Source organism: Ylistrum balloti, unplaced genomic scaffold, assembly GCF_031769215.1.
Source record: "Ylistrum balloti isolate Yb309-2 unplaced genomic scaffold, AGI_CSIRO_Ybal_v1 Utg369670, whole genome shotgun sequence".
In the NCBI taxonomy this organism is placed as follows: domain Eukaryota; kingdom Metazoa; phylum Mollusca; class Bivalvia; order Pectinida; family Pectinidae; genus Ylistrum; species Ylistrum balloti.
In genome coordinates this window covers 61,599-73,924 of record NW_026781916.1, presented here as the reverse complement: position 1 = coordinate 73,924, position 12,326 = coordinate 61,599, and the positions used below count along the sequence as shown (strand labels likewise).

Below are 12,326 nucleotides of genomic sequence, written 5' to 3'. Positions count from 1 at the left end.
CCGATGGTACAAAAGACAGACAAAAACATATTGTACATATCTATACGAACTGTAATCCTGGTAAATACTAGCCGCTCGCCAAGAAAGAACTTCTCTTATAGCTCCATAGGTTGTCAGACTAGTACGCTAGAGGACCCTGGTTTGAATCCTAGCGGAGGCCTTAAAACAAATAACAAACCCAGATATCGAACAATTTGTAAAGAACGTACATGTGTCAGACAATGTGTAGAGCTTGTAGTTTCATCTAACCAAAACACATTTCGGTGTTTGAAGTGAATGAGTCGGATCTGTCTTGTTCGACCTGTTTATCGCTAGATTTGCCTTTATGCTGAAACAGAGACTGGTCAGTATAATACCTCCCACTGGAGTGATACATGAGACTATCAATTGGTCTTATTCCCAATTTTTTAGCCACAATTCCTAAATACGAATCATCAATACTGACCGGTGCAACGTAAGGAATGGCCAGTTGAAATTTCAGAGCGGAAATGCGAGACATAAGAAATGCGCCCCCTGCCAAATATGGCGGCCAGAAGTCATACGGGTACTCTTCATAAGAGATGTACCACTTTGAAGAATTGTCACGATACGGTTCTCCGCATGGGATCAACAACCCGATGTAAAGATTATCGATAATGTGCCTGGACTGTTTCGATATATCGTCGATATGTGTCGTTAGATTTTCGATATTAACACGAATATCATCATCAAGAAATAGAAGATAATCGGCAGTAGGACAAAACTCGATCGCCCAGTTATATCCCATAATAGTCTTATAAGTATTATTCCGATAGGAATCAAGAAAGTTCTCTTGGATGATATCCCGGAATTTCCGCGCCTCATAATCTATGTATACTTGAATTTCTTCCTCTGTTGCTGCGATGAGAAACACAACTTTTATGGTTTTGCCGTCTCTGTAATCTGCAGCCCAAGTTTTACGAATTTGTCTTCTCCAATCTCGATTTCCTGCGGCGGATTTCACAAGAATGAGTAATTTGTGTTTTACGTTTGGGTCAAACTTACATTTTCTCGCTTTATAAACATAATCAAAAAGTCTTGGATTAATGGAAGGGACATTAGAAAAGTTGGTTAAATCTTTGTCTTGTATAGTATCTTCAACAAATGACTTTATGTCGAAAGTCATGGGATATTCACTTATTTCCATATAATACGTTTTTGGCGGGAATATTGTCGAAACGGGATTCGAATTCGTGGTCACTGGTCCGGTTGTAAGTATTGGAATAGTACTTGAGGTTTTTATTTTAACGTGAAGCGTGATATCGACCGAGATCAACAAGATGTAAATAATGAAGAAATACACTGCTGCAAAGTACAGACCTAGAAATCCTAATCGCCGGTAAACACATCGAAAGTATTTTCCAAACACCATCCTCATATTAAAAGGACAACCATATTGTGCCATAGTCTTCCTCTTAATATGCATTTTGACTTCAGAGCTTCTTCCTCTTTTGTCGAGAAATAATTCTGACTTTAAATCTGTTCTTTCTCAGCGTGAATTAATTCCGATTTTTTAATTTTGTCCTTTCCTCGCACGAACTTCATGTAATTCAGATTTTTGAAAGTTCTTTCTTCTTCGCATGAACCAATTTCTGCTTCTGAATCTTGTCTCTCCCTCCTTTCAAGAAGTTCCGACTCTTCGATTCTGCATTCTTCAAATGACATTCGTCCGATGTTTTGAATTGTGTTCTTTCTTCACGTGAACTACTTCCAAATTTAAAAGTTTGTCCCTTTTTCATGTGAACTCTGTTCATTCCTCCGATATTCCTGGAGCTGTAAAATAAACAAATAAATAAATAAATTAATTAATAGTATTTTTCTATACCATGTACATGTATATTTATGTTAAATACATGTAGTGTTAAAAACAAGAATAAAATCTTGTTTCTTTTGGAACATTTTCTTCGGGTTGGTAATGTCAATAGAATAGAAGTTCTTATAACACAACCAGTAGAAGATTAGAGTGTCACGTTTCTGTGATTAAACAGTCACCAGTAGAAGATTATAAATAGAAACATCACACTCTAATCTTCTATTGCACTCACTGACTTACTGACTGACTGACTGACTGACTGACTGACTGACTGACTGACTCACTCACTCACTCACTCACTCACTCACTCACTCACTCACTCACTCACTCACTCACTCACTCACTCACTCACTCACTCACTCACTCACTCACTCACTCACTCACTCACTCACTCACTCACTCACTCACTCACTCACTCACTCTCTCTCTCACTCACTCACTCACTCACTCACTCACTCACTCACTCACTCACTCACATACACAATCACCTAACTCTCCGCCCATCTGCTCACTCACTTACTCACTCACTCACACAATCACCTAACTACCCGCCCATCTGCTCACCCACTTAATCACTCACTTACTCACTCACTCACTCACTTAATCACAATCACTTTCTCACTCACTCACTAACGAGTACATGTAAATGTATTTACTAACTTAGGAACAGTTCTTGACCAATACACAAAATTCATTCTTTACCGTGAAATGACCATATCTTCCCTGTTAATCAAACGATAACCAAATCATTTCCAGTGGCTTAAACATACAATCAAATTCCATTGAGATATTTTTCCCTACATTTGTTTTTACTTTACTTCGCCCCAAAACCCCTACCGGGCCTTCGCCACTACACCTCTACACCCCTATCGGGCCTTCGCCCACAAACCCCCAGCAGGCCTTTAACCCCAAACACGAACGGGGCCTTCGCCCCCGAACCCCAACCGAGCCTTCGCCCCCAAACCCAACTGGGCCTTCGCCCCTAAACCCCCACCAGGCCTTCGCCCAAAAAAACCAACCGGGCCTTTGCCCCCCAAACTCCAACCGGGCCTTCGCCCCCAAACTCCCACCAGGCCTTCGCCCAAACAAAAAAACCCACCGGACCTTCGCACCCAAACCCCTACCGGGCCTTCGCCCCCAAACCCCCATCGGGCCTTCAACCCCAAACCCGAAACGGGCCTTCGCCCCCAAATCGCCACCGGGCCTTCAACCCCAAAACCGATCCGGGCCTTCGTCCCCAAACCCCAACCGGGCCTTCGCCCCGAAACCCCCACCGGGCCTTCGACCAAAAGACCAACCGGGCCTTTTCCCCCAAACCCCCACCGGGTCTTCGCCCCCAAAGCCCAACCGGGCCTTTGCCCCCAAACCCAACCGGGCCTTCGCCACCAAACCCAAACATATCCTTCGCCCCCAAAACCCCAACCGGGCCTTCGCCCCCAAACCCCAACCGGACATTCGCGCCCAAACCCAAACCTATCCATCGCCCCCAAAACCCCAATCAGGCCTTCGCCCCAAAATCCCAACCGGGCCTTTACCCCCAAACCCCAACCGGGTCTTCGCCCCCAAACCCACACCGGGCCTTCGCCCCCAAACTCTCACCGGGCCTTCGCCCCCAAACCGCAACCGGGCCTTCGCCACAAACCCATACCGGGCCTGCGCCCCCTAACCTTCACCGGGCCTTCGCCCCCGGACCCTCTCTTGCTGGCATACACCCCTAAGGCCATTTGTTACTCCACCTGATTTCTGTTAAACATTTTTATTATATTTATCTGAACTCACCTGACGCGGGACAATCCGATCAAACCTCTGATAGCAACATCTTTGTGTATGCAACATCCGCAATTTCAAGTTGCGATAGATTAAATGAGAAAACACCGATCTGACGTCATAAAGGAAATTTTCTCCGCCAAACCATGCTGAAGTAGCAGTGTCTTTAAGAAAAGAGCTCCATATCACTTGTGTCATCACAAATCGATAGTTTCGTATTTTTACAGATGACTTTCAAATTGTTCTGATCGCCTGTATTAGCAAGATTGCTAATCCAAATCGTATTTTTAGACTGTCCTAGTTTTAGGACACACTATTCCAGACGTAATAGTCCCTCCTGGTCAGTTAGTTATACATTCCACGGAGGGGAGTGTTCTGATTTAAACCACGAACTTAAAACTATACGATAAATTAACGGTTAATTCAATCAACATTAAAAAAACTATCTAGTCTCGAGGTCAGAATAAGGGTCACTTGTTTCGCCACGGAAGAATGAGCGATATATACCCTTGGATGACGTCACAAATTTTATTTTAGAAAGAAACCGACTTCATGTATTGTTAGTTTAACGGTACGTAAAACAAATTTAACAGATGGCAGTTTTTACTGTCTGAAATATCCGTAGCTTTACATAGACTTTTAAACAGGCTATTCTGTCAAGACTGATGTTGTAAGTTGTAACTTTAATCATTAATAACAATCTCAATTTTCCAATTTTATCTTTAGATTTAACTTCCATAAAGCTGACATGGTTTGACATTAACGTAAACCAATACGGTTTTGACGTTTGTATAATCAAACAAAGATATTTCGATTTTGATTATAGAGTCTTATTAAAATATGTTTTAAAAACTGATGTTGTTAATTTTAAGGTGGGGGCGGGAGTAATTATATTAATCGATCTCCGTAAACTGATGGTAAAAAGCACTGTTAGAATGAACAAGTTTCAATGAAAAGTTTTTCTGTCATTTCTGTCAAATTTCCTAATTCTGTACCGTACATTACAGCAAAACAAACAATTGTAAAATCAAAATAAACATTTTGAAATCTAATTATCATATAAACAGATCAGATGTTTGAAAACAATAGCAGACAGGAAGAAAAGAAGCTTACTAGTGCCTCTACAAAGAGAACTCGGATCAGATCAGATCAGATAGAAATTAGACATTGTACTGTACGCGTAGGCTTATATACTGACAGGTGTATACAAGATCAACTGACAATTAAACAAAGGAGTTAATATGATAAACCGGTCTGTAGACTCATGGCGCAGTAATTGACGGTGGAATTTTAATTCTCGTCAGCTCAAATCCATTTCAGATTTTATTTATACACTCTGACACATGAAAATATGTAACATGAGGGCATACATATATTAAGAATCAAATAGATGACAAGATGGATAGTAAGGTACATGTATACATACAACTCTACGTACCAGATAGTTTATATAGAACAAGTGTAGGAAATACAATCAAATTATAGGTAACATTTTCTTCAAAAGTAATGCTAACTTTTTCAATATTTCAACATTTCCTGTAATCAGACGTCGCTTATATCTATACACACTCGGATTTTGGATCAAGTAATTGGCCAAGTATTTTAATGTGATATCACTTATATCTTCGTTTCTGCACATAAATCTATAATGAAATTTATCCCAGATAGATTGTTAACATAAACAACACAGCCTTTCATCCCAGATATATTGTTTACATAAACAACACAGCCTTTCATCCCAGATATATTGTTAACATAAACTACACAGCCTTTCATCCCAGATATATTGTTAACATAAACTGCACAGCCTTTCATCCCAGATATATTGTTAACATAAACTACACAGCCTTTCATCCCAGATATATTGTTAACATAAACAACAAAGCCTTTCATCCCAGATATATTGTTAACATAAACAACACAGCCTTTCATCCCAGATATATTGTTAACATAAACTACACAGCCTTTCATCCCAGATATATTGTTAACATAAACTACACAGCCTTTCATCCCAGATATATTGTTAACATAAACTACACAGCCTTTCATCCCCGATATATTGTTAACATAAACTACACAGCCTTTCATCCCAGATATATTGTTAACATAAACAACAAAGCCTTTCATCCACAGCCTTTCATCCCAGATATATTGTTAACATAAACTACACAGCCTTTCATCCCAGATATATTGTTAACATAAACTACACAGCCTTTCATCCCCGATATATTGTTAACATAAACAACACAGCCTTTCATCCCAGATATATTGTTAACATAAACTGCACAGCCTTTCATCCCCGATATATTGTTAACATAAACTACACAGCCTTTCATCCCCGATATATTGTTAACATAAACAACACAGCCTTTCATCCCAGATATATTGTTAACATAAACTGCACAGCCTTTCATCCCAGATATATTGTTAACATAAACTACACAGCCTTTCATCCCCGATATATTGTTAACATAAACTACACAGCCTTTCATCCCCGATATATTGTTAACATAAACTACACAGCCTTTCATCCCAGATATATTGTTAACATAAACTACACAGCCTTTCATCCCAGATATATTGTTAACATAAACTACACAGCCTTTCATCCCCGATATATTGTTAACCTTTCATCCCAGATATATTGTTAACATAAACTACACAGCCTTTCATCCCAGATATATTGTTAACATAAACTACACAGCCTTTCATCCCAGATATATTGTTAACATAAACTGCACAGCCTTTCATCCCAGATATATTGTTAACATAAACTGCACAGCCTTTCATCCCAGATATATTGTTAACATAAACAACACAGCCTTTCATCCCAGATATATTGTTAACATAAACTACACAGCCTTTCATCCCAGATATATTGTTTACATAAACAACACAGCCTTTCATCCCAGATATATTGTTAACATAAACAACACAGCCTTTCATCACAGATATATTGTTTACATAAACTACACAGCCTTTCGTCCCTTGGTATATTGCTCCAACGTCCAGTTTCTATTTGGAATTTAATATTAGATGTGCGTAATTTAGTTATCAAAACTCTGTTTTGGTCAGATAACTTTGTAACTACAATACTAACTAATACATTCCATTAGGCTACAAATAGATATATGTACAGTGTATATCTAAAGATATAGAAAATTCGTGATATTTTTAGGTAATGAAGTTTTACCATAAACAAAAAAAAATGTATTCTAAAAAGAATGATAATTATGGAAACCAATTCAATCCGCATCACAGAACTCGGTTTGAAATTTAGTTTGCGATGTTATTTTAGCGTGTACTGTACCCAAATTCCAAACATTCTCGTCACATCTCGTCTGATTTCGTAAATCACACTCTAAAACGCTCGGCACATTTCGTAAATACAAATTGAAACAGGGTCATATTTTGTATATTGGTGGTGATTCCTGTAGTATCTATATTTTGTATATTGGTGGTGATTCCTGTGGTGATTCCTGTAGTATCTATATTTTGTATATTGGTGGTGATTCCTGTAGTATCTATATTTTGTATATTGGTGGTGATTCCTGTAGTATCTATATTTTGTATATTAGTGGTGATTCCTGTAGTATCTATATTTTGTATATTGGTGGTGATTCCTGTAGTATCTATATTTTGTATATTGGTGGTGATTCCTGTGGTGATTCCTGTAGTATCTATATTTTGTATATTGGTGGTGATTCCTGTAGTATCTATATTTTGTATATTGGTGGTGATTCCTGTAGTATCTATATTTTGTATATTGGTGGTGATTCCTGTTTATCTATATTTTGTATATTGGTGGTGATTCCTGTAGTATCTATATTTTGTATATTGGTGGTGATTCCTGTAGTATCTATATTTTGTATATTGGTGGTGATTCCTGTAGTATCTATATTTTGTATATTGGTGGTGATTCCTGTGGTGATTCCTGTAGTATCTATATTTTGTATATTGGTGGTGATTCCTGTAGTATCTATATTTTGTATATTGGTGGTGATTCCTGTGGTGATTCCTGTAGTATCTATATTTTGTATATTGGTGGTGATTCCTGTAGTATCTATATTTTGTATATTGGTGGTGATTCCTGTAGTATCTATATTTTGTATATTGGTGGTGATTCCTGTAGTATCTATATTTTGTATATTGGTGGTGATTCCTGTAGTATCTATATTTTGTATATTGGTGGTGATTCCTGTAGTATCTATATTTTGTATATTGGTGGTGATTCCTGTAGTATCTATATTTTGTATTGTAGTATATATATATATATGTACCTGTCATGTACATGTGTGTATTATTTTGTCATCGCGAACACATCGTTAGTGTCACGTTTTACCCGCGCTCGTAACGTTTAGACGTATTGGCGAGCGCGTCCCAGTGTGCAGCGTATATGTATGTACTGGTGGTGTACGTGAGTAGTGTTCACTTACCGACAGGACACAAGCCATTTGACGGACTTTGACCAATGTGTTTGATTGGTTGAAAGTTTCTCCTGGGTATTCGTCTTTTGTCTTTTACTATATCGGGGTACCTTTGAATCCTGGCTTGCGGGTTAGACGGGCGTTCAAATGTCAGGTTCCTCGGGTTTTGTCTTTATGGTAAGTTTTCTCTAACTTTATTTCTTTCTAGTTAAAGTATTTCTTCTAAAGTATTTTCCCTGTGAGTGATGAGAGTTTGTATGAACAATATAATATTCAATGATATGTTTTAACGGTAACTGATATATTTTGAATCAACCATGTATTATGATATTCGTAAATCCTATACTTTACCAATGTATAAGCGTTATGCATTTCTTGCTTGAAGTATTCTGTAGATTGAATAAGAGGTTATCTCTTATTTGTAGTTCTACTATAAATGACGGATGAAGTGATATTGTGGAGTGTTGCAAACTCATACATGACTTGTACGTTAGCGCACGATACGTGTTGTCAGTGTGATTTTACTTTATTACTATTGGAATGGTCATGTTTTATTGGATTTTATATTTTATTCAAATGTAGAAGCATTAAAATTGTTTCACTCGGTGAAATATAATGTGTTAACGAAAGAAGAGTATGAATTGTTGAATATGTAACGAGAGATTTGTGAAGTTGTGAGAGTATTTGATTATGTTTTATTGTATATTCCAGAATGTCTATTTTACATCGATTAAACATTGAACGAACCCAGCGCTTTTGGGGTTTTTTTTGACACAACACCATCCGCTACAAAATGCACCTCAATACCGGAAGCAGGCGAAGTTAGCCGAATGAACGCTGCGTTCGTATCAAGATTTCGTTAAACTATAATAGCTACAGGCTTAGAGCAATACAAATATGTCAGACGCGATGACGCTTAGGGCACTTGTCAACATGGATTTAAGTACATACACGGACAAGTGAATTGTCAAATTTACGAGGCAGCCTGGCCCTTTATCAAATATTATATAAATTACATCACATACATAGAACATAAAACAAAATACAAAGTTATAAAGTTAAATCGAGAGCGGTGGTGTAAATTTAGGTGTCTCGATAATCCCTTCGGCCGATGGACGCCGAAGGCCCTTTAAAACGGACAAAAATGTTGTTGTATGTAGGATGATGATTAAAATATCAAAAATGTTTTATATCAATCTCGGTATGTTTTGCAATGTAAGCACTGAGGTATATGTAATCGCAACGAAAACAATTGCACGTCATACTCCGAGGAAAGTAAGTCTACCGGTACATCTCGGCCACATTCTAAATGAGGAATTGTTAGATTAAATTTTTCTAAAAATGTCCAACGAACATTTGTTTGTTAGGATCTAGTACAAATAATAGACCATACCGTCTATATTACTTCCAGGATAAATTTCTATCAGAAACAATGAATCCTCTAAAATCTTATCCTTATTCTACCTTGGTATTTTTGTGATGTAATTATTTTTCTGCGGGGATTTATTGGGGCCGATATTCAACAGATATGTAATGTAACCACGCTCTGTGATAAAACTGTCAGATAAACGGTGTTATCTTTGATCTACTGTAGAACAAAATACATTCATTTCAAGATCGTCAGAGTTATCTCCCCTAAAGTAGCGTGGGTCACTGAAAGATTCAAGGGAGGGGACTCTGTTGATCTTAAAACTGATAATATCAGAAGGCCGTATAATGCAGAATTTCGGCATTACATCCCGTGGAGGTATATATCTTAGGAAGCTGAGGAAAAGACTTATGTGATTCTTTGTTAAGTCTTTGTAAAGTTTATCCAAATTGCTGGACAACACGCGACTCTCGGCTTGTTGTTCAATGATGTAGCTACTAGCCATTACAAGGCGATCTCGCCTCATAACGACACTGGCAGTTCATAGGGCGAAACTCCCGCAATAGAATAAGGGAAATTTTCTCTGACATGAATGGTAAATATGAGGTGATCGTTTTAAAATCTATAGAAATGGAATTATTTGCCTATTAAATCTAATTTTGCTGTGATTTGATTTTCAGGTTACTTGTGAGTTCGTTGGAAAACGGGGGAAGGGGATAGAGGGAGTGTTGAGTTCTTATATGTTCACTTTTAGCGTAAGCGTCCTTCGTCTCATCCTAGTTAAACATGATTTCGTACCGAAAAATCAAAAGAATTTACTTTGGAAACCAGGTTCTGTAAGGTTAAGTTTATCTACAGAAACAAAGCAGCTCCGTCAATTTCTAGACTAAAGAAGGCACCCCTCCATCTTAACCCAAAACCCCACCCCAAACCCAACGCTCAACCCCGCCTCTATCCCATCCCGCCTTTCTATGCAGCAGTCAAGCCTCAGCCGTGAGGTAGTTAAAGCTATTTGTGTATCACTCTACATCAAATAGGAATGATGCTCATGTTTTCTTTAGTGTTCTCAATAGACTGGTTCCGATGTAAAAAGAACAAGAACATTTCACATGTCGATAACTCTTTATTCATCACCTATATATTATATTCTTTATTAAACATATTAAAGTATCACGTTGATAGCGATATATTAATAAAACCAGATATGTGTAGTTCTCATTTTTGTACGACTCTATCTCTCCCTTTCTGTCTCTCTCTTTCTCTCTTTCTCTTTCTCTCTCTGTCTGTCTCTCTCTCTCTGTCTATGTCTCTGTCTCTCTCTCTGTCTTTGTCTCTCTCTATGTAACTCTCTCTCTCTCTTTCTTTCTCTCCCTCTATCACTCTCTCTCTCTTTCTCTCTCTCTCTCTCTCTCTCTCTCTCTCTCTCTCTCTCTCTCTCTCTCTCTCTCTCTCTCTCTCTCTCTCTCTCTCTCTCTCTCTCTCTCTCTCTCTCTGTTTCCCTCTATATCATTCCACAAAATCCATTTACAAGTTTTTTCACACATATAGGAAGTTGACTTTTATTTCACCCATGCTCGTCTACATATCAATGATATCAATCATATGTTAAAAAAACCATACGGACGGCATTCTGATACAAGTAGTAATACAAGCAGCATATAATATTAAAAAAAAAAGATAAACAAAAACAAAAACTAGGCCATGCGACTCCTGGAAATATTTCTGTCAATAAAAGCACACCACGTCTATCAACATCGCATTCTCTAAATCATGTCTAATGATATTTGATTTTTGTTGTTGTTTTTATATATTTCAATAAATGTAAGTTAGATGTTACCGAACACACATAAATTACTTACTCTATCTAATACCTGAAGTTTTCGAATATACAGACGTATATTCCGTACCCGGATGTGGATTGAAAATCAAAGTCATTTTTATCTTTAAAAAACAATACATTGTGTAACCATGAAGATCAAGTAGGATAACGCTTTTCGAACCAGACCAGAGAATTTCTAATGCTTACGACTTATCATGAATGTGAAATGTTGGAATGATTTATACGTGAGTGACTTAATGACCACAAAAAAGATATGATGGTTTTATACATAGAGTATTGCACATTTAACAGGTAAATAAATAGTTTCCATTTATTGCTATTTCTGGTACTCAAATGTATGATCTCGTTGTAGTATGTAAACTGTAAAATGTAAAAATCACATTTCAATTAAATAAGGCGTAGATGATACCCCTATTCGAAAATCTGATTTTTATTTTAAAAATATAATCCATCATGACGAATATTTCCATTACTTTCGCCAATCGGAATCTGTTCGAATCTTTCCGTCAATAATCGGCCACCAATCATATCATGTTGACGGAATTAACCGAGTCGAACGAGTGCATTTTCTTACCGAAGCAAATATTAAAAAATAGAAATTCTTTGTAACATACGAGCATGCCAGTATACATGTATCCATGATCGTTATGTGTTTTTGATTTGTTTTGTCGTTGTTTTCTGTTTTGTTTTTTATTTTTGTTCCTGTCGTTTTTTCAAACGTTGTAATATGCAATATACAAACATTTACATACCAAAGTGCATAAGAATAGTATAAATGTTTAATAAAATATTTAATATTTAATTTAAAATTACACACCTCGGTCAGTTGTGACGTCATAGGTATGTTTGGCATGGACTTGTGTAAAGAAATGTCTCAGACACTTCCGTTAGTTTCCGTTCCGGAAACACACGGACATTTCTTATAGGCACTATTCCTTTACAATCAAATGTTATCACAATCTTTGTAGAGCGATACCGTTCGAGATTTGCATAATATCACGTATAAATGTTATATGTTAAATAATTCAAGTACATCAACGGAATTTTTAAATAGAAAATCGCAGAAATAATGGGTACTAAAAATAGAATATG

General features: G+C 37.2%; 2 protein-coding genes across 2 annotated transcripts; one reads left to right on the top strand and one right to left on the bottom strand.

The window, feature by feature from the left end:
- Positions 1–244: 244 nt before the first annotated feature.
- LOC132562091 (beta-1,3-galactosyltransferase brn-like) lies at positions 245–1,444 on the bottom strand. Its single transcript, XM_060226824.1, has one exon. The coding sequence runs from the start codon at positions 1,442–1,444 to the stop codon at positions 245–247; it is 1,200 nt and encodes a 399-aa protein (XP_060082807.1).
- A 400-nt stretch (positions 1,445–1,844) lies between these two features.
- On the top strand, positions 1,845–3,497 carry LOC132562080 (uncharacterized). Its single transcript, XM_060226813.1, has 2 exons — positions 1,845–1,852; positions 2,588–3,497. The coding sequence occupies exons 1-2, from the start codon at positions 1,845–1,847 to the stop codon at positions 3,495–3,497; spliced, it is 918 nt and encodes a 305-aa protein (XP_060082796.1).
- Positions 3,498–12,326: the final 8,829 nt, after the last annotated feature.